We start from the raw sequence: 21,966 nt of genomic DNA, 5'->3' as shown, positions 1-21,966 counted from the left end.
CTAAGTAGTGAGTGCCATTAATGTGAAGCATTGGCGTAACTACTTCCTGAGAGACTCAAAAAAAGCAACAGCAACCTCATGCATTTCTTTTTATGCTCTCTTGTGTTGGACTTGCTAATTCTCAGTGTGAGGCTTATAGTCTTAATAATTACTGCTGTTTGGCTTCTCAATATTCTGTCTTCTGTCGAACCCTTCAGTCTGCTTAATTAGCTGCTCTGCTCATAAGTGACTAGTGATGGAATACCAATCAGCTGAAAACTGAGAAATATTTACCCCAGAAAGCTTAAACCTAAGAAACATGATGAATTACTCTGTTTCTCCAACATCATGCACCTCATGTTCTGGACTATTGTTGCATGTAGTGAGTTTGTCTGCTGGCCTTTTTGCTCATTATTACTTTAATTTCCAACAATTTGGTGCTGCAATAAGTGCATTAATTTGACAGACTGATGAATCTCCTGTTATATCTATTTATTTTAAGAAATGATAGAACAAAAGGTTGGGATGGTACATTATCTTGGATTTCAGCTATTTTGTGATTATTGCATTTATTATCAAATTGTCTACATTGAGAACAAAAAGAAGTTGATTATTTTTTTTCTGAATTATTCTGTTACTATTTTGTGAAACAAATGTTAATTTAATTCTAGTGTACACGTAATTTCCCAATTTATAAATAAATGTATTATTATATTGCATTTTATATATTTAAATTATATTGACCTTATCTTCCAGACATTTCTGAATGTTGGTAACAGCAGTTGGTAGCCATTGAACTTGAATTTTTATTTATTTTTTATATTGTGGAAGTCATACTTTTAATTTGATATTATTACAAAATGCACATTTTAAAATTTTACTTAATTGTCAAGGAACAGTTGTGAAAGTATAGTCTTAGTACACATAAGTGTCCTTTTATTTTATTTATTATCTACAAGAACAGATATTGTTTTTATATACTTTTAAGATTTGGAGACTACAATTAAGCACACTTAATTTTTTTACTAGGGATCACAGGATCCCAACAATTATAAAGATTAATGTAGAAGACGCCTAAACATTTCATCTTGAAAAATACCACAAAACCTAATAAGCTTCACAGAATCATCTGCAAAGATGTTAAAACTGCTCTGCAGAAATGTCATGGTTGTGCATAGACAAATGCTGCTGAGTCATGCAAAGTTTCTTCTAGATTTTTATCATATTTTTTTTTGAATGAATGTCTTACCCCCGTCCCCCCCCAAACATAAATAAATAAATAAATAAACAAACAACAACAACAATAAACACAAAAACATGCCGTCTTTGACATTTTGCTAGTGTCATTCCATCCTTTGTGTCAGTGCATAGTGTGTCATCTGACGCTGATTTACTTTTGTCATTACGGCTAGAATTATTAGTTAATGAATTAGATTCATCAGCACTAACTGTTGTCAACCCGTGGCTCTATGGAAGCTGACAGGTCCTTTCAATTGTGAGTATTATCTCTCGACATCAATCCTGAGAGCCACTTCTGGGTTCAGCTTACACTTTATTCTACTGCGGCAGACACCATGACCAACATGAAGAGAAAGAGGGTGAAGTGACCCAGATGATTCCGCACTAATTGGACCATTTCAAGGACCAGCGGCCCGCAGCTGGCATAATCTTGTGATTCCTGACAACTTTATCTTTACATTCATAGATGAAGGTTGTGAAGCGGCCACTCAACATGAGACTTTATGTCAACAGTGGGACCGATAGAGAATCTGTCAACCTTCAGTGAAGGCCAAAGAAAATTAAATCTCGCTCTCCTCAAAATCTGAGAATGAACTGGCAATTTTTTATTAATGTTTTTCGCTGCAGTGGACAAATGATGAATAATCACCTTATCATCAGAGAGAGAGGGAGAGAGAGAGAGAGAGAGAGATGACTTGAATTGCAAAAAAATAAATAAAATGTATATATATATATATATATATATATATATATATATATACATATATATATATATATATATATATACATATATATATATATATATATATATATATATATATATATATATATATATATATACATATATATATATATACATATATATATATATATATATATACATATATATACATATATATATATATATATATATATATATACATATATATATATTCCCTAGCATTTTTGTCAGCAGAAATATCTAAACAGAAAAATTGCAAAAGAAAAATAGCTTAAATTGGACTTATTTTCAGAAAATATATCTTCAGTTAATAAAAACAAATAAAAAATAAAAACAAAAAAAACAACAACCTTAGAAGCAGAATTGCATGCAATATAACACTTGTTTTCAGATAATCCATAATGACCAGTTACTCAAACATGAAAATGTGCTGTAAATTATTCACCCATAGGCCATCCAAGATACACATGATTTTTTTTTTCTTACTTGGAAACTATTTTGAGAAATATAGCATCACATCACTTGAACGAATCCTCTGCAGTAAATGGGTGCCATCAGAATGAGAGTTCAAACATGCAGCCAAAGGAGCCACAGTACTTTTTGTAGAGCTGTCTTGGCTGGCCATTGTAGGTTTTGAGCTGTTAGATGGAGTGATTAATTATATTGGATGATATTGGTTGAGAGCTTCACATTCAGATCAATACAGCTTAGCTGTCCCAGCTCCTGGAGTCCATATTGATGTACACAAAGATTGAATTACTGTCTTTTTTTTATAACCAGGGATAATAAGGACATCTTCCAGCAGGCAAACCAGGCTTCCTCACAGAACTTGAGCAAACTTCATTGGGTCTCTATAAGATTGACAGAGAAGACAGAGAAGGCAGATTGTCTACAAATCATCGGGCCTCTATAAGATAAACTGAGAAGACTGATTGTCCTAAGACATGATGGAATTACATTTGGTTCAATAATAATGAACGTATCTTTATAAAACTGAACGTAACTTTTTCAGAAACTATCAAAAATATGCCATTACAAAAGAAGAAAAACAAAATGAAAATGAAAAAAATGTACTCAGTCACACAAATTTAACAGGCTCTTCAAATATGCTTCATTCTTTTTTTCGTTTTCGCTGATCATGGATTCTTCTCGTGGGGGCGGGCTAAACAGTGATCTACTCTGATTGGATAGTGAGCTTTTGATGGACAGGTGCTCTCTGACCGCGAAGTACAGACGCCACTCAGTGGCGCGCAAATTGGAAAGTTCTCGCGCTGATTTGTTTTACTAAATATGTAAATAATATTTGACCTTCGATCGTCTCAGTCTGTAAAGATGAGCTCTTGTCCTTTAAGGCATGTTGAAGTAAGCTTCGGTTACTGAATGACAATAATAACCTGCAACAAACTGTTGCAAACTGTAACATAATAAAACTTGTATCGATGTTATTGGTTGCTTCAGTAACACAAGCTTACTTCAAGCTGCCTTGAAGGACAAGCGGAGGAGGAAGATATCCTAGTTTAAGTCTAAGTTTAACATCATGGACTTAATCAGAATGTCTCCTGAAATGCTTTGACACCCAGTAAGATTGCTTAGAGACCTTCAGCTTGTCAGTCTTCTTTTATATTATAATATTATAATGGCTAACAGTAGATTCAGTCAAGCTTAATGTTTGGTTTTGAGCAAGACAAGTAAACAAGAAAAAAGAAGTGCACTTCTGATAATGGTGATGAAAGATTGATGCTTTCAGTCATAAGCAGCTCTGAGATAATGGACCTGCTATCCTTTGTTTTATTATGATAGTATCTTCACTAGTTCTTCCAATCAATTGCTATTTGTTCCCGTATGTTAATCAGATTTTGGTGAGGTTGAGGATAGAGGGATTTTCGCTGTCAAATAAAATCAGAAGACAGATTTCATTTAGTGTCTCCCGGTTCAATCATAAAACTCATATTTGCAGGTGGGGGTAAAGCATTAGAGCAATTTGTAGAGCCACAAGCTGTTCATATCCAATGTTCTCTGACTTTTGAAAGTCATACTCTTCACGTTCACTTGTGCAATTCCACAATCTCAGTGATCGATGAGAGACGCAGTTCGCTCAAGGATAAACTCAAAAGGCATAAGCCTGGCTAAGCACAACATCTCACTCAATGGCAAGGTGAATTACAAAGTGACCTTTAGCTTCTGTCATACCTGTGACCAGTGTCAGGATCATTAACGGCAGGGAAATAGAGAAAAACAACTGTCAGATAACAATCGCTGTGATTGGTCCATATTACAAGTTCAGTCAATCATCACTGGAATAATTCTCTCTGAAGAATATACTTCATATCATCATTTCTTTCTAATAGAGATTTCTTTTTTCACATACATTGAAATCTTGTTTTTTTTTTCAAAATTGTCAGATAAACACTATTGTAGTATGTTTTACAAGATAAAACTATTGTGAACTTTTAGAGGAATGTGGAAACCATTGTTTACTGGTTGGTAAAATCCACCCGTGTAAACCCTGGTTTTGTATATGTGTTATTTGTGTTGGTTTTGGCAAAGAATCAAAAACATATGATTGCATATGTAAGCAGATGCATATATAAATAATGCAATCATAAAACATTAAACAGCATATAAATCAAAACTGCCTAATGGAGAGTTTCAGGTATTACGTGTTGGCATACTGGTGCCCCCCAATCTCAGAAATTGCTAGTAAATTTCACAAAAAATTACTTAGTCACTAATAATTACAAACCAACAGCAAGTAACACATGGAATTTATAGAATTTAAAGAATAGAAAGACTGCAGCATACTCCAATCCATAACTGGAAAACTTGAAAAGTCATATTTGCAGTGTAAAACTCGTTTGAAACTCAGATGCTGGTAAACAGGCACAGCAGGAGTGATGGTACAACTTGAAATACTCACAAATGAAGGGTTTGAAGGACTGCACCAAGAAAAAAAAATCCTTCAATTGTGCACAAAATAATTTGCGGTTCAAAGAGTTGATGAGCCATTTCACTATATTACGCTGTTAAGTGGTTTTTAAAAACCTTTGTGTACCGCTGGGCCTTGTCTGGATGAGTTTTATTTTTTTATTCATTATGATCATTTATTTGTTTTAACAGCAACAGATAATTGAGTTGGCGGAATTAATTCTCTCCCTGTCCCTCGGCTACACCATCTGCGAAATCATCAAACATGTTTGTAATGCAAACCTAATAGAAAATCAATTTAGTCCCAGCAAACAGGGAATAAGACGATTAGGCCCTCAATTGAGTAAACTGCACAAACGCTTACCAAAAAAAAAAATAACATGGTGTTACCATGATTCAGTCATGCTTTCAGAAGAATTATCATGCTTTTTTGACATATAGCACGATACTAAATGATAACCATATCCACATATTCATCCATTTTTCCACAAACATGGCATAACCACTGTAGCAGTCCCCCACAAAAAAATTAATAAATACAAATAATGATAATAAAAATTAGTTTGAGATCTCAAGAATGTTCTAAAAGAATACATGTTGATCCATTTCAGTCTTTACACCAGCCTTTTATGAAATATACTAATGAATATGTTGTATGGATGATGGAATCATGTCTGTCTTTATCCTTTTCACATCAACATCCACTGTCTCTTCAAGATCTTACAGTCCCTCTAACCAGTTTCTTCTCTGAAAGGTAGACATTGAGGTAAAATTTAAAATAAATCATAAGAATTAAATTTAACAGTGAGGCATAACACATGAAGGTCCCAAATGAAAACTTAATGACACTTTTTCTTGGTTTGCATTTTATATTCATGTGAGGCACCTTCATTTTGACTTGTTGCCAGATTGTTAAAGTTTTAACGATATTGTAGATCTTAGATCAATGTTGAAAATTGTTTACTGCTTAATATTGATATAGTAACTGTGATACACTACCATTCAAAAGTTTGGGGTTAGTAAGATAACAAATAAATGCAAAAAAAAAAATATATATATATATTAAGCAGCAGAAACTGTTTTAACATCGATAAAAATAGGAATCTTTATTAATAATTGAGCAAATCACATTAGTATTAGTATTATTATTGTTATTATAGTATGTTATAGATAGACACCTTTGTACATACAGTATCAGTATATAGTTTAGTGAGAGCACACCGTATCACTCAAGCAGTGCATGCAGTTCCACATCCTGGTTTGGTATGGCTTCTCTGTTAAAGTGAACACGATTGACAGGCCCAAGAGCGCGTATTCGCAGACACACACACACACACACACACACACACACACACACACATACACACACACACACACACACACACTGTAACAACAACATCCTCTTTGCTGTGACCAGGAATAATAAGGACATTTCTCCAGGAGGCATTGTAATGTTACAGCTCTTCCTCTCTCTCTTTGTCTCTCTCTTCCTCCCAGATGAGTTAAAGGAGAAATTACAAGACTTTGTCAAGGAGACCAACATCAAGCAGCCCGGTTTCATTAAAATGGTTCGGCACAGTAAGCAGGAGGGGCTGATCCGCTCACGTGTGAGTGGCTGGAGAGCTGCGTCTGCCCCTGTGGTGGCCCTGTTTGACGCCCACGTAGAGTTCAACATTGGCTGGTGGGTGATAAAAAAAATTCTGGCTTATCCTAGCAGTTCATAGCCAGATTGTAATTATGGCTTCCTTCAATTGAAATAGTCTAAAGGATCAGTGCTCTTGTTCAAGCACTGACAGGAACTGAGGGGATTTTATTTTCCTGAAAATATCTGAAGAAAAAAGAAAAGAAAAAAGCAGCCTAATCTGGCTCATTGCTTAATTTTTTCTCTCATTTTCATGTTGCTCCAAACCCATATTTTTTTTCCTCCATGAAACATAAGAGTGATTTTTTTAAGTGCACACACTCCTCTTTTCCATAGTGCAAAAGACAAAAAAATGCACCTTAAAAGTAGTTCTACCAGAAAGACTCGGAGAAGATATTGTAACAATTCATCCATTTATTTATGACCCAGCAAGCTATATATAAATATATGGTAGTATTTGAAGAACATCCTGCGGTGGTATGGAAGATGGAGAGAAGAAGCTTTGTTATTGGTGAGGGAGGAAACCATCTTGGTGGTGGAGGGGTGGGTGGTGGTGAGTGAAGCGTTCAGCATCTGCAAACTCAGACAAGTATAAGCACAGGTTCTTTATACTTCTATTATTAGAACATGATTGGACAATTGAGAAGGTAATAGGTGACGCTAACAATTTTGTCTTCCTGGCAGAACTTATGCTAAAGCTTTCATTTCTACCAGAAAGATTCGGAGAAGATATTGTAACAATTCATCCATTTATTTATGACCCAGCAAGCTATATATATATCTATATATATATATATATATATATATATATATATGGTAGTATTTGGCGCCATCTGTAAATAGCAGTCCGAGGGTACGGATTCAGTATTTCCTGCCTGAAGATGAAGGCAGGGGCGCAGCCAAGCCCCAAGAACTAGTGGAAGAATAATTCCATTGGAATGGAGCCTACCCCCAGAAGTGGAAATTAATATACTTGCCGGCCGTCTATCTTGACGTACCTAAAATAGAAAGAAGAAATAAATAGCCACACATAGACGAGGCCACGCTGAGCCATACATGACTAGGCCACACTGAGCCACACATAGACAAGGCCACGCTGAGCCACACGTAGACGAGGCCGCGCAGAGCCATACGTAGACGAGGCCGCGCTGAGCCACACAGAGACGAGGCCATGCTGAGCCACACATGACTAGGCCGCGCTGAGCCACACATGACTAGGCCCCGCTGAGCCACACATGACGAGGCCGCGAATATTTGCGAGTTGCGATGCCGATGGCATTAATCCAAAAGGAGAAAAAGGAGGAGAAGTGAAGGGGCCTATAACATATCCTTTATTGACCTCTTTGTCGAAAAGAACTGAAACCACATCAGGTTCGTGTCTAGCAGATTACAAATTTTTTGCAACAAAAATAGGCAGAAAGAGGAGAAAGGATACCCACCCGAAACCCTTGGGACAAACCGTTGATTAAATAATCAACAAATACCGGATCGGGGTGAGAAGAGAGGTAGTTTGAAAGGTTGGGAATATTAATAGGAGTAGATGGGTGTTTTATTCAACATTTTTTCCGAATTGGGGCTTTCCCTCGGGGTGCAGGTTTGTACTGGCGTGGACAAACAGATTTCAGGTGTGGATCCTTGCAAACACTACAAATATGAGCAAATTTGCAATTAGGGAAAGAACAAACGGCCTCATTAAATTGAAAACAAAGAGGTATGCTATTGAATTCAGCCGCAGTAGAGCGACCTCTGGAGTTTGAAGAGAGTCTTACATTTTTAAGGACCGTGGACAGCGGCTGGATCGTTACTAGCAAACGCTTTAGGGCAAAATGAAGCCTTGTGACCGTGAGCGCTGCAAATGGCGCAAGCTAAGCTTTATTGGCCTCCCAAATGGCGGACGAGCAGTTCGGTGTCGGTAACTGACCAGTCTAGTCTTAAATTAAAAAGTGAGATAAAGGAGGCAGATTTCGCTGAGGACTTGTGGTACTCGTAAAATAGAGTTCCCCCGTATCTTTACCTGAAGTCCGCCATCATTGATAGATAAAGATCTAGCTCTTCCCTTCTCTCGGGGTAGGTTTGACACAGAATGTCTCTGTAAATACTGAATGCAATGACGAATTCGCCAAACGAGAGATTGCGTTGTAAACAGGGATCGGAAGTTTTAAGAAGAACTGCCACGTCACCACAGTCAACCATTTTCCTGTCGGCAGCAGGCGAAGGAAGCAGTAAGGTAGCAAGATTAATATCCTTACCTTGGATGATATTGTTTCTTAAATGGTTAGACACTGTTGCGGCGGCTGGCGGGACAAAACGCCTGCCGAATGCTTGTGCTGGAGTTGCTGTGGAGAGGTTGAAGTTTGAGGAAGCCAGTGAAGCGGAGACATTTTGAAAAGGCGTTTGGATAGTAAGCTGAGAAGGTGGCGAGGAAGCTGAAGTCGATGGCATGCTCTGATCGTTACTAAATCCAGAAGGAGGAGGACAAGACTGTGGAATAGCTGAGGAGTGTATTGCTGGATCTGCGCTTGAGTGGGAACTGGTAAAAGAATGTTCGAGGTTAGTCATTTTTGATTGTAGGTCTTTGACTGTTTTAGATAGACTTTGAACAGCGGAGATGAGAAGGAAATTCGTATCGGTGGATTCAATGAATTGAGGTGAAGATGGTGCTCTGGCAAGTTATGATGTTCTTTTTGCGGGAACGGGTGAAGATGATTTAGCCGTTCTTTTCCTTCCAGTCTGTTTTGTCTGTGTTGTTGATGTTGATGCTTTTGGAATCGTTTGGGTAGAAACAGGGGGATTGTCCAGCGTGTTATGAGCGAGAGAAAGTAGATCTTCTCTTGAGAGACCTTGGCTTATTGGTATGCCGGCGTCTTCGAGAGCTTTGGATATACTTTCCGAAGACCACTGAGCCCACGGAGAAGTCCGGCACTGTAAACGCGAACTTCGGCGAGCGGTAATAGGAGATGGCAGGACTATATCGTCGTCAGAATCGGAATAATCGCAAATATATTGCAAGTCTTGAGACATGTTTGGTCGGCAACTGAACGCAAGCAACTGAGTAAAGCGTTCAGCATCTGCAAACTCAGACAAGTGTAAGCACAGGTTCTTTATACTTCTATTATTAGAATGTGATTGGACAATTGAGGTAATAGGTGACGCTAACAATTGAGTCTTCCTGGCAGAACTTATGCTAAAGCTTTCATTTCAAATTACTTCTTTACTATATTCATTTTTTTTAATCCATATGAAGGCTTAATGTGCATCAAATGCTAAAAAACATGCCTTTTATGCAAAGATCCAAAAACTTACCTACAGTATATCTACAATTAACTTCAGTTTCCATCTGAAATGAACACCAGAATCAGTAAAACACCAACATCTTATATATATATATATATATATATATATATATATATGTGTGTGTGTGTAATGTTATTTTCAGACATGACAGAGCATTACCCTTTTAGTGTGACTCGCTGTATATTTCTGAACTGCCACCATATGTACATCAACCAACATAATAAAACATTGCCAGATTCACATATATATATATATATATATATATATATATATATATATATATATATATACATATATATATATATATATATATATATATATATATATACATACATATATATATATATATATATATATATATATATATATATATATATATATATATATTTATATATATATATATATATATATATATATATATATATATATATATATATTTATATATATATATATATATATATATATATATATATATATATATATTTATTTATATAAATATATATCTAACTGATTATTTTAGTGTCACTCACTGGATTTCATGGTGTTGATAAATTTGTACCACAATGTTGCCACATGTGCATTTTTTCCAGTGAGCCTGAGTTATTCATAATGTGAGGAGCAGACTGAAACTTAAGTTATTATGCACTCAGAATCTTCCATATTTCATTCACACTTCATTTTTAAACTTAGCAACACATCAGGTTCATTCTTGGATGAACTATTCCTTTAACCTAGTCCTGTATGAACATAGATTACATAGATGCCCTTCATCATCAAAAGAAGTTCTGGATCTTAGAGTTGGCTCACCATGGTTTCTCTCATAGCAATCTGACCCAGATATGTCAGTGAAATTTGAATAACACCCAGAATTTTCTGCCTTTAATCAGCTTTGATGTGATTTTAAAGCCATGCTGTATTGCTCAATTTACATCTCTCTAGAAGAATCAGTCCTAAAATAGTACTGAGGATGAGCTGACTGAATAGGCACTGTTATTTAATCATGTTGAGAATGCACTGTTTGTTCATCCTCAGGTTTCATACTCAAAAAATGACTTTTTATATTTTTGGAACAAAGCATGTTCACTGGGTGGTAAATGATTTTATTTTTGTGTTTATAGGGCTGAGCCTATTCTCCAAAGGATCAAAGAAGACAGAACCAGAATTATATCTCCATCTTTTGACAACATCAAATACGACACATTTGAGATTGAGGAGTACCCACTCTCCGCTCAGGGCTTTGACTGGGAACTGTGGTGCCGGTATCTGAATCCACCAAAATCCTGGTGGAACTTGAACAACAGCTCTGCTCCAATCAGGTATTTTGTTACATTTATTAGTTTGGGAATTAATGATTATTTATTTATTTAGATGATATTAAAATTTATATATATTCAGTTAATGTTATTATACAATGTAAATCTCTAGGAGTCCAGCCCTGATTGGCTGCTTTGTGGTGGACAGGGAGTACTTCGCAGAGATCGGTCTGCTGGATGAAGGGATGGAGATTTACGGAGGAGAGAATGTGGAGCTGGGTGTGAGGGTGAGAAACTAATCATTCTGAGCAGGCTATGGGGTAATGAGGATAATGGATTCACTCTTGAAGGATTAATGACTCTAATGGCCCTCCTTTTTTGGCAGGATAGTTCAAGTTGGCACCATTTACTGTATCTCTTGTCAAAATGCATTCTTTTGATCTGGTTGTAATTGTAATGCACTTTAAAAATGAGACATAGCTTTTTTCAACATCAGTGTGAGTGGGGTAATTAAAACTACATCCTTAATATAATGTTTTACATATTTTGAGATGAAGCAGAGCAAGACAAGACACTTTTGAATTTAGGGCTGCTACTAAAATGTTTTATTGATTATTTTTCCAATTAGTTAATTGGAACTTAGTTGATTAATTAATCCCATCCAGGAACCAGACATGAAGCTTTCATAGGTCTGGCTGCGGGTGCCACAGGGTGCCTCATCTTTGAGTCACTAGTATGAGCCAGTCGTCGAGGTAGTTGAGAATGCGAATGCCCTTTTATCTCAGGGAAACAAGGCTTGCCTCTGCAACTTTCATGAAAGACATGGGGCAACGGGGATAGCCCCCGCAAGTGCAGGACCTTGTACTGATATGCTCATCCTTCGAACACAAAACGCAGGAAAGGTCTGTTGTGCAGAAGGATCGATACATGAAAGTACGCGTCCTTCAGGTCAATCGCCGCAGATTTCTTGGGTACAGTGAAGTAAGGGCTGTAAAACCCTGTCCTCATATTGGCTAGACCGGAGGCATCTGCAGCCTTCACCAAAGTGAAGTGGATGCCCCTGAACTTGGGAGGATGCCGGGCGAACTGAATCGCATAGCTGAGTCTGATGTCTGAAGGAGCCAGCAAGATGGGCTGGGCAGCGCTAGCCAGGCTCCCAGATACTGTACAAATGGCACCAACGGAACCACTGACGCGTAGGTCCAGGTTTGTGGAGGAAACGTTTGCGATTATAGATATTATACCCGTCGTCGCCTTCTGTATATTTAATTTTTCACCTCAAGAGTTGTCTTTTTTTTCTGTTATTGACCAAAAAGTAAGTATCAGATAAAAAAAAACTTAAAACAGAAATATCAGATCATTGTCCATATGACTGTTTATATTACACAACCAAGGCAACGACTGACGCATTTGTATTACATTCCATAAGCGCCAATGGAAAGTGAAACCATATCCGTGCTGACTATCCCGGATTGGCATTGAATGGAATGGTTCAGCAAAGAGAACCATTCAGCTCGATATTGGAAAAGCGGCTTATGAATCGCCCATGAGTGAATATCATGAATGTCATGATTCAGTTAATCTGGAAGAGAAGACAAAAATGCAGAAGACCTCAACTGTGTGGGAGCACTTTAAATTAAGTGAGGACAAGACAAAGGCAGTGTGCCAAATAAGCGCAAATATTTGAACTTGGTCTGCCACAACAGCACATCAAGTTTGAAAAATAATTTCTCCAAGTAGTAAAGTATAGTATTTCACAAGTTCACACTTACATATAATTAGCTGAATTATTATAATGCATATTTGTCGTGCTGTCCAGGGAAGGGCTCCAAACTCGGGAATGGCCCGAACCTAGAGTACCCCTTCCCCATATAAAAGTGTAAAATTAACTCTAAGAGGAGGAGATGGGGTGGAGGGGGGATGCTGATATGGATAGAGGTAAGTCAGCTGTATTTATACCTTAGTGTTGATTATCTTATATGTGCTCCACATGTGTTAATTAGAGTAACTGACGTGCTCCTCCCGAACCTTGTTAATAAAACATCATTGTTGGTGTAAAAAAACAAGCTCCTTTTATCCTCCATGTTAATCAGTAATTTTACACATGATAAAAATGTGCACTTAATTTGCTAGAAAAATACTTGCGAATATGGTATCAATAAAAAAATAAAAAAAACAAAATAAAAAAAACGCAAAGTAGCCCAGCTATATTAAAAGTATTGCTCTTAATAAACCTGTGTGTTTTATATCACGAGAGCAGTGTTTGTTCTTGGAGAATATAAGCCTTCCCTGTGTGAGGCGCCCCACTTCCGGCTCGTTCTGTTCTGTAGTTTATAAAAAATTAATTCATTTTGAACATGCCGCATGTCCATATTGCACCAAAATGCAACACTGTACTCCCTTGGGCCCAGCAACACACCCGCCACGCATGAAGTCGATTGGATGAACGGTTCTTGACACCATAAGAATGTAAACAGACAGACAGACACAGAGATTCCTGCCTTTGTTAGAGAGAAGAATATGTTCAGCCCCTCCCTCCGAAGCTTCGAATATTCTGTGTTGATTACTATCGAAGCTCAAAAAATTGTATTCGGATCAGCCCTAGTGGAAAGGTATCTTTAAAAAGATGACCTTTTGGAAGTATTTATTTACAAAACCTATTTAATCTATAATAACATTAATCTTATTTTATATTTTCTCCAAACCTTCTTGAATATCAAGACAGGCACCCCACAATTCTGGCCAAATTACAGATACACTGTGTGAAATTACACATTGTAATTTTTTTTTTTTTTTTACCTTGTCAATTCTATGTTTCTAACTTTATTAAATGTATGTCTTAATTTTAACTTTATTAAATTTAGCATAATATAAAAAATAAAAAAATCTATATTTATAAACTTTTTACACAAATTTGAATTAAAAAATAAATTAAACTAAAATAATAAGATTAAATTAGTCAAATGAAATCAGCATCAACATTTCATCTTTGCACTAGGAAGTGGCACAGAAGAACACAAATGTGGCATTAAGGAATATTTACAGACTGATTAATGGGGCTCAGAGGTGGCATGAATTCCATCAAATTCATAATAAAATTATGTAATATTAATGTTTTAAATAAAACTTTTTGAATATAGACATATTAAAAGATTTAAATAACTCTATTTATACTTAAAAAAAAGAAAGAAACTAAAACTGCCAGTAGGACTTTGTCATTGAGACATTCATTCAGTCAGTTTGTTGTCTTTATTGATAGGTCAATTAATCACTGACTTGCTAGATTTGTTCAAAAAATGCAGATTCATTCAGAAATAAAACCACTGTGTTTGCTTTAAGATGCGCAGTGGCGGAGCTGGGACTTTTTTGGGACTTGTTTGCAACTATTTTCATTGACGAAATAGATCAGAAAACAGTGTTCCTAAAATGTAAGTCACTTAATATGAACTTTTATATAAAATCAAAAATGTATAAAACTATTGAATTAATTCAGTATAGCATTTGCAAACTCACTTTATTATAATTAAAAAGCTGTCACTCGTCTTAGTTTATTGCGATCTCAAAAATATCCGCATAATTAATGAAGCTCTCTAGTACAGTGGTTCCCAAACTTTTCCATTCCACGACCCACCTAGACAAGTGTAATATATTTCACGACCCACCAAAATATAAAAAAAAAAAAAAAAACAACGAGTGAAATTACTTTAAACCTAATCTTACTTAAAATTTTTATGACAGAAATTAAGTATTTAAGAAAAATAACCATTTTATTTTAGAGTACAACTGAAAATTTCACTACAAATTTACAAGTTTTAATTTTTGTTTACTGGCGTTAAAATATGTAGTGTCCATAAAAACGTGAAGCAGGCTCACTCCAGTGAAGTGTGATCTGCGCTGCTGTGTTTTGTTGCATTCATGATCCTTCCGTGTGTGTCGGCGAGAACGGAGCACAATCCAACACTTTTTTAGAAAAGCATAAGAAGCAAAGCAGAACTATCTAAAACAGTTTGGAGATTAAAATAATTGTGAAATAGGTAAAAAAAGACCGATTGAACCTTTTAATGACATTGCTCTGAGACCTTCAAAACACGCAACGCACACGGACTTAATTGCAATTTGAAAATCACACTAAGGATATTGCAGTTCATTATTAATGTTGGTGGGCTATATCGTTGTGATGAGTGGGTTCCCAGTTCCCGCCTCCTTCTTCCTGTGATTGTGAAGATTTTAATGTTTTACACTGGTGCCGAAGCCAGGGAGGAAGGAGGGGCGCGCTGCCGAAGATCCTTCGCCGCTGGGGTGAATCCGCAGTGCCATCGAGCAGGGCGAAGGAGTCTGCCGCCGAGGGTGCTCGATGTGGTGGGCTGGAGTGAGTTGCCGGGGGGGGGGGGGGGGCGAACTCACTCCAGCCCACCGCCTCGATGACTCCTTCGTGGAAAGAGGTGGGAACCGGCGGACAATCAAACAAAGTTTTAATAACCAAATAAACACAAAACAGCGCGACAGCCCCTCTCGGATGACTGCCGTGCACAAATAAAAAACAAACACAAAATAAAACCCAGGCCTGGTCCTCTCTCGTCCTTCACTGTCATCGCTCCTCTTTTGTATCTTTCCGATCTCCTCCGTGGTTCTTGAGACCGGTGAGTGTTGCTCATTTCCCAATCACTCCACCGGCCTAGCTCTGTTCCCATGGCACTAGGCCCCGCCCCACTCGTCACATTCGTGCAGCCCTAGACTGAACTGTGTTAGTGTCTGTGTGTCATTGAAACGCAAAATTAGCTGCAGCCAAGTGACTTTGTGCGACCCACCTTGTTCCATTCCGTGACCCACGAGTGGGTCGCGACCCACAGTTTGAAAACCCCTGCTCTAGTATACTGCACACTGAATCTACAGATATACAGAAGTATTCAGGTATTATGGCCAGTCACAAAAAACAGCTTTGGGCAGCTAACCATAGACACAAATAAACATCCCGCTACATTTTAGTATAGTAGGCCATTGAATGTATTACATATAGAAATCACTGTAATTTTTGTTGGAACTGGAATGTCAACCTACCTTGAAATTCTCTCCTCGGACTCCATCCCCCCATGTGCCCCCCTAGCCCCCCCCCAATTTCCAGCCCTGCATATAAGTCACCTCAAATATATGCCAAAGGGCTAAATGTCTTAATTTGAATATGTATCCTTTATAACACTGTTTTCTTTTACCAGTAAATTACTAGATTTAGCTTTGCAAAGCCTTTTTGGTTCATGCTGCATATGCAGCCAATGAACTTACTGCCTTGCATGTATATGGCTGGCTAGTATTCACTAGAGACTCCTGCAGTGCGCTTTCAAAGTTTCTCTGAAACCCTCCACCTTCCCCAGCTCCACCTGTATTGTTCTGCTACGGGTTATTTTGTATGCTATTTGTGCAGCAGCAGTATGTCTTAAATACTCATGCCACCATTTCGCCATATGCATTGGCAGTAGCAAGTTCCTCTACTTGCTTGAAGCAGCAGCAATAATCTACAACTACAGCAATTATCAACAGCAGCAATTTAGCAGCAGCCTAGCAGATCTATTCTGCCAAGACCAAATACATTAACATTGTCATATCCATCGCCATGCTAAAATCTTCAGAGAGTTGTCGTGATTGAACTACCACTTTCGCCGAAGGTATGGTGTTTTTTTAAGTGTTAGATTTGAGCAGTGTTAGATTTGCACCACACATTTGCTTCACATATTTATTTTTCTGTGCCACCTTCCCCTACAGGCCGGTGTTAAACAGGTGTCCTTTTCAGATCTCTCAAAGCGAACATAGTCCTTTATGTGGCTGCTCTCACATGTCTCCTTCTGTTTGTGCAAGGATTGTGCAACATTTTCAATGCAACGTATGGATGGTTTGAAATAACATTGCCTGCTGGGACACATAAAATAATCAGATATTTTACTTAATTTCTAACTTCATAGAATGTCTCTTTAGTATTCATTTCTCATAGTGTATGCCCTTCAGACTCACAACCTGAATCATGAGTCATTATGAGCAGTAAACCCCAATGTCCTATATGTTTGTTTGTTTTTTGTTTTTTTTAAGAAAATGTGGTGGTTTTTGATTCACAAGTGAATGTTTGAGAATTTAGTTTTAATCTGTGGGACACAGGGGCTGGATACATATTTCAGTTAAATTTCATAAATAATATTTTGTAGCATAAAATAGTATCTCTTTAATTTTCAGTTTCAGTGCTAGTTATAAAAATATATTTGACAGCAGAATGTCTATGTAGGGATTGTAATTAAGTAATATTGCTTAAGTCTGAATATTTAGGAGGTGAGAGTATACTACCAGTCAAAAGTTGGAAATAATTAAAGTCTCTCATGCTCACCAAGGACTGTAATACCATTTTGCATATGACTGGTTTTATTGTATTTTTGATCAAATAAATGCAGCCTTGGTGAGCCAAAGATACTGTACTTCTTTCAAAAACATTAGAAAAACGTAACTATTCAAAACTTCTGACTGGTAGCGTTTTATGTAGGCTGGAAGATGGTCAGTTAAAGATGGTTTAGTTAGAGAACAGGTCACACATCATGACCTTCCACCATTATAAATAATCTCATAAAATCCTTTGCTCGCTGAGAGGATATTAGCCTTCAATAGAACTAAAATATTCAGTAACCCTTATGTCAGTTGCACTTCAGACCCTGTTTGCTTTCCCTTCCGTGTATATTGCAGTTTATTTGCCGGTTTATTTGTACATGTCTTTGCCACTGTCCCAGCACAGTCTTAATAAATGTGCTGTACCTGAGCAGAGAGCCATTATAATCCCTAAAGGAAGCCAATAATAATCTTCAAGAACACTGTGACCCCAAAAAGTATTAAGACACTTCAAAGAATAGTTCATGCAAAATTTTTAATTTGGCCAACCAATATGTTCATGTACAAGATGTTCACCAGAACAGATTTAGAGAAATTTAGCATTACATCACTTGATCACCTGCAGAGAAATGGATGCCATCAGAATGGATGTCTAAATAGCTGTTTAAAACATTACAATAATTCACAAGTAATCTGCATGAGTCCAGTCCATAAATTAACATATTGTGAAATAAAAAGCTGCATGTTTGTAATAAATCCCTCATTAAGACGATTTAACTTTAAACCATCTCTTCTGAGCAAAATATCACAAGTCCATAATCCATGTAGCAAACTGGGTCTACAGCTTATACTAAACCACTGTTTAATTTAGTTAAATGTACAATACTTGCATTGCCTTGAATTTCAATCACATTCTTCCTGGTTTGAAGAGTGACAAACTCCAAAGATGTTATTATGACTCAATAGTGTTTGGGAGAGTTTGGGAGATTTAAAAATACATCTAAAAGTCATATTCATATTCAAAATCACCATGATGTAGCCACTAGATGCTAGTTAATTTAATTCTAATAAATCACAAATTTATATCACATCATTATTAGCTGAGAATATACCCCTCAAAAGATAATTTAAAAAACATTGTGTTAGATGACCAAAGCATTGAATAGTCATTACAAAAGAAGCTTCAGAAATAAATATTTTAATTCTATATAGCATAAATAATGATAATAAATGGGCATTAATGGGTTTAAAAAATGAATACTGAAAGGTTTTTTTTTTTGGTGATGATATCATCGTTTTACAAAATATATGGACAGGCTATAAATATGAAAATGCAAGGATTTCGTTTTCAGATTTATTCACTCTGGGACCAGGTTTAAAAAAATAGAGGTTTCATGCTCCCAAAATGCTGGATCCATCTGGCCGATATGGCGATACGATACAAAAGTCTTACATATACAGGTGCATCTCAAAAAATTAGAATACCATAGAAAAGTTGTTTATTTTTTATAATTTAATTTAAGTTCAGATCAGGTGATTTGGCTGGCTAATCAAGCACAGTAATATCATGGTCATCAAACCACTTGAAAGTGGTTTTGGCACTGTGGGCAGATGCTAAAGACCTGCTGGAAAAGGAAATCAAAATCTCCATAAAGCTTGTCATCAGATGGAAGCATAAAGTGCAGCAAAATCTCCTGGTAGATGGCTGCATTGACTTTGAACTTGAAAAAACACAAAAGAGTAACACAAGTAGACGTCACGGCACCCCAACTCATCAGAAACTTCACACTGGACTGGATTCTGTGCATCTCCAGTCTTCCTCCAGACCTTGATTTCCAAATGAAATGCTTAATTTACTTTCATCTGAAAAGACAACTGTGGACCACTGAGCAACAGTCCAGTTATGTTTCTCCTTACAGGTGAAATGCTTCTGACCTGTTTTCTGGTTCAGGAGTGGCTTGGTTCTAGGAATGTGACAGCTCTAGCCCTTTTCCTGAAGACGTCTGAGTGTCATGACTCTTGATGCGCTGACTCTGGCTTCAGTCCACTCCTTGTGAAGCTCTCCCAAGTTCTTGAATCTGCTTTTCCTGACAATCTTCCAAAGGCTGTGGTCATCCCTGTTGCTTGTGCACACAGGGATGACCACACTTTCCTTCCACACTTTTTCCTTCCAGTCAACGTTCTATGAATATATGTTGATACAGCACTCTGTGAACAGCCAGCTCTTTCAAGCAAGGACTTTCTGTGGGTTACCCTTGTGGATGGTGTTGATGATTGTCTTCTGGACCATTGCCAAGTCAGTAGTCTTTCCCATAATCGTGGTTCTAAACTAGCCCAAGAGGTACCCAGTATTTATACTTGATATTAACCAAGCTAATCAAGATCAAGATGGAATATTCACATTTTTTTGAGATACTGAATTTTTTATTTTCCTAAGCTGAAAGTCATAACCATCACAATAAAAAAAATACATACAAATAAAAACTCTTGGCATATTTCAGTTTGTGTGCAATGAATCTAGAATATAAAAAAGTTAGCTTTTTTTAATTCAATTACAAAAAAAAAGACTTTTTCCATGATATTCTAATTTTTTTAGATGCACCTGTACAGCTAAATGTCTCTCTGTGTAAATGGACCCTAAGAGATGCACAAAAGATCTGCTGTGGCTTTGTTTGAACTATTTTAATTTGCATAATTGAGCTAAACAGACAATATTGTTTCTAAAATTTCACATTATATGAACTTAATTTAACTATTGTAAAAAAAAAATATATCACATTTGTAATTGTGCAGATATTCAGGAAAAAAAACAGCACATGTGATATTGCCAAACTATATCATATATAAACCCATACACATAATTTTTTCCATAATTAATCGTACGAATTAAAATTTTAAATATACAGTAAATAGACATAATTACTTGTATTTGGTGTTGCATCTGAATAAACGTTTAGAGATTATTATAATGTGTATATGAAGTGTCAGTTTTTACATTATGATTAGTCAAACCTGAACACACACACACACACTAATACAATAAGAGAGAGAATAGCCTTAACGTTACCTGTGTGTGTTACGAAAAGACTGATAAACGTCATGCTCGGTTTAAGGCTAGAATTTCATTTATGTTTTTAACAGGACACACAGCAGTATTCTGAGTTAATGTTAATGACCTTTGTGGATGCGTTCTAAGATTTGATGCCGTCATTCCGATATCTTTAATTGTTTTCCCACATTCACTGCATCTAGCTGATCTTCATGATCCTGATTCTGACACACTATTAAAACCAAATGTAAGAAAATATGACATTGTGGTTCCCGCCATATTTCATAACCTTCTGACATTTCGGAAAGCATGGACATACGTCATCAAATACTATGATAAGAATCCCACCTACATCAACATACAGGGAAATACATGGTACAGATATTGTAAAAGCATAAGTAAATTCGAATTTCTTTCTTTACGAGATCAGTAGTTATGGATAAAAGACTTGAGTAAAAGACTCAAATCTGAAGTCATTTCAAGTCAATTCTGAAGTCAGGTCTGAAGTCTATTAAAATGAGACTGGAGTCTGAGTCATTAACTCAAGGTCCCGTCTCTGGCTAACAATGTTTTATCAGTGCATATTTTTCTCCTGATTCAGATTAAATGACTTTTCACTGAGAAAGCAATATTTTGGATAGATGACTCTCTATCGATTTTGGCTGGAAATAACATTCTGAGATTAAAAGCATCATAAAAATTGATTAATTGATGAACTTGTGGATTATTGTAATGTGTATATCAACTACTTGGACTCTCATTTTGATGGCACCCATTCACTGCAGAGGATCCATTAGTGAGCGAGTGATGTAATGCTAGATTTCACCAAATCTTTTCCAATTAAAAGAACAAGCATATCTACATCTGGGATGGCTAGAGGGTGAGTACATTTTCATTTCTGGCTGAACTACTCTGTTAAGCAATGCATAAAAACATATGAATGACATTGGGCATTGCTGATGAAGAAAAAAAAATACTAATTCATACTGAGTGTGTATAATATATAAAATTCACAGACTAGAGGGCAAACTTGCTGTCCCTGTCTGTCCTCTCCATGAGTCAGCACAACCCTAAAATGGCTTGACTTTCAAAGCTGTGACCACTCTCCAAGCACAGTAAAATATAATCATCAATCATGCTAAAGGAGAGAGTAGGGTGGCATTTCCCTCCCTGGTAATTTTCCCTCAGTGAATGGCATGCTTTTAAGATTTTTATGCTTGATAATGGCCACTGATTGCTCTTCTCTGAAAGCATGCACAATTTTCTCAGAGACATACTTTTTCACTGTCCCTAGCTGGTTTGTGGATAAATGGAAATTGAATTGTTCTTATTGCACAAGAAGGCACACAGAAACACAGTGTGCTAGATTTGTTCATGTCTCTGTTTATTCCGGATTATGGTAAAAGCAATGAAAAGACAGGTTGCTGAGAGAAGGCAGAGGTGCTTTAGTCAGATTAGAGGCACTACTACCTTTGACCTCATTTTACCCACAATTCCCAATGGG

The 21,966-nt window shown here is 36.7% G+C and overlaps 1 protein-coding gene across 1 annotated transcript in view; it reads left to right on the top strand.

Moving 5' to 3' along the window:
* LOC132110478 (polypeptide N-acetylgalactosaminyltransferase 18-like) overlaps window positions 1-21,966 on the top strand; it is a 131,406-nt gene that overhangs the window by 69,740 nt on the left and 39,700 nt on the right. Inside the window, exons 4-6 of the mRNA XM_059517119.1 lie at window positions 6,362-6,545; window positions 10,919-11,116; window positions 11,226-11,340. Coding sequence (XP_059373102.1) covers window positions 6,362-6,545; window positions 10,919-11,116; window positions 11,226-11,340 — 497 coding nt within the window. The remainder of the gene's footprint in view (window positions 1-6,361; window positions 6,546-10,918; window positions 11,117-11,225; window positions 11,341-21,966) is intronic.

The sequence above is a fragment of the Carassius carassius genome, chromosome 2, assembly GCF_963082965.1.
Source record: "Carassius carassius chromosome 2, fCarCar2.1, whole genome shotgun sequence".
Lineage (NCBI taxonomy): Eukaryota > Metazoa > Chordata > Actinopteri > Cypriniformes > Cyprinidae > Carassius > Carassius carassius.
The sequence above is the reverse complement of the archived record's forward strand: the minus strand, read 5'-3'. Positions and strand labels throughout refer to the sequence as shown.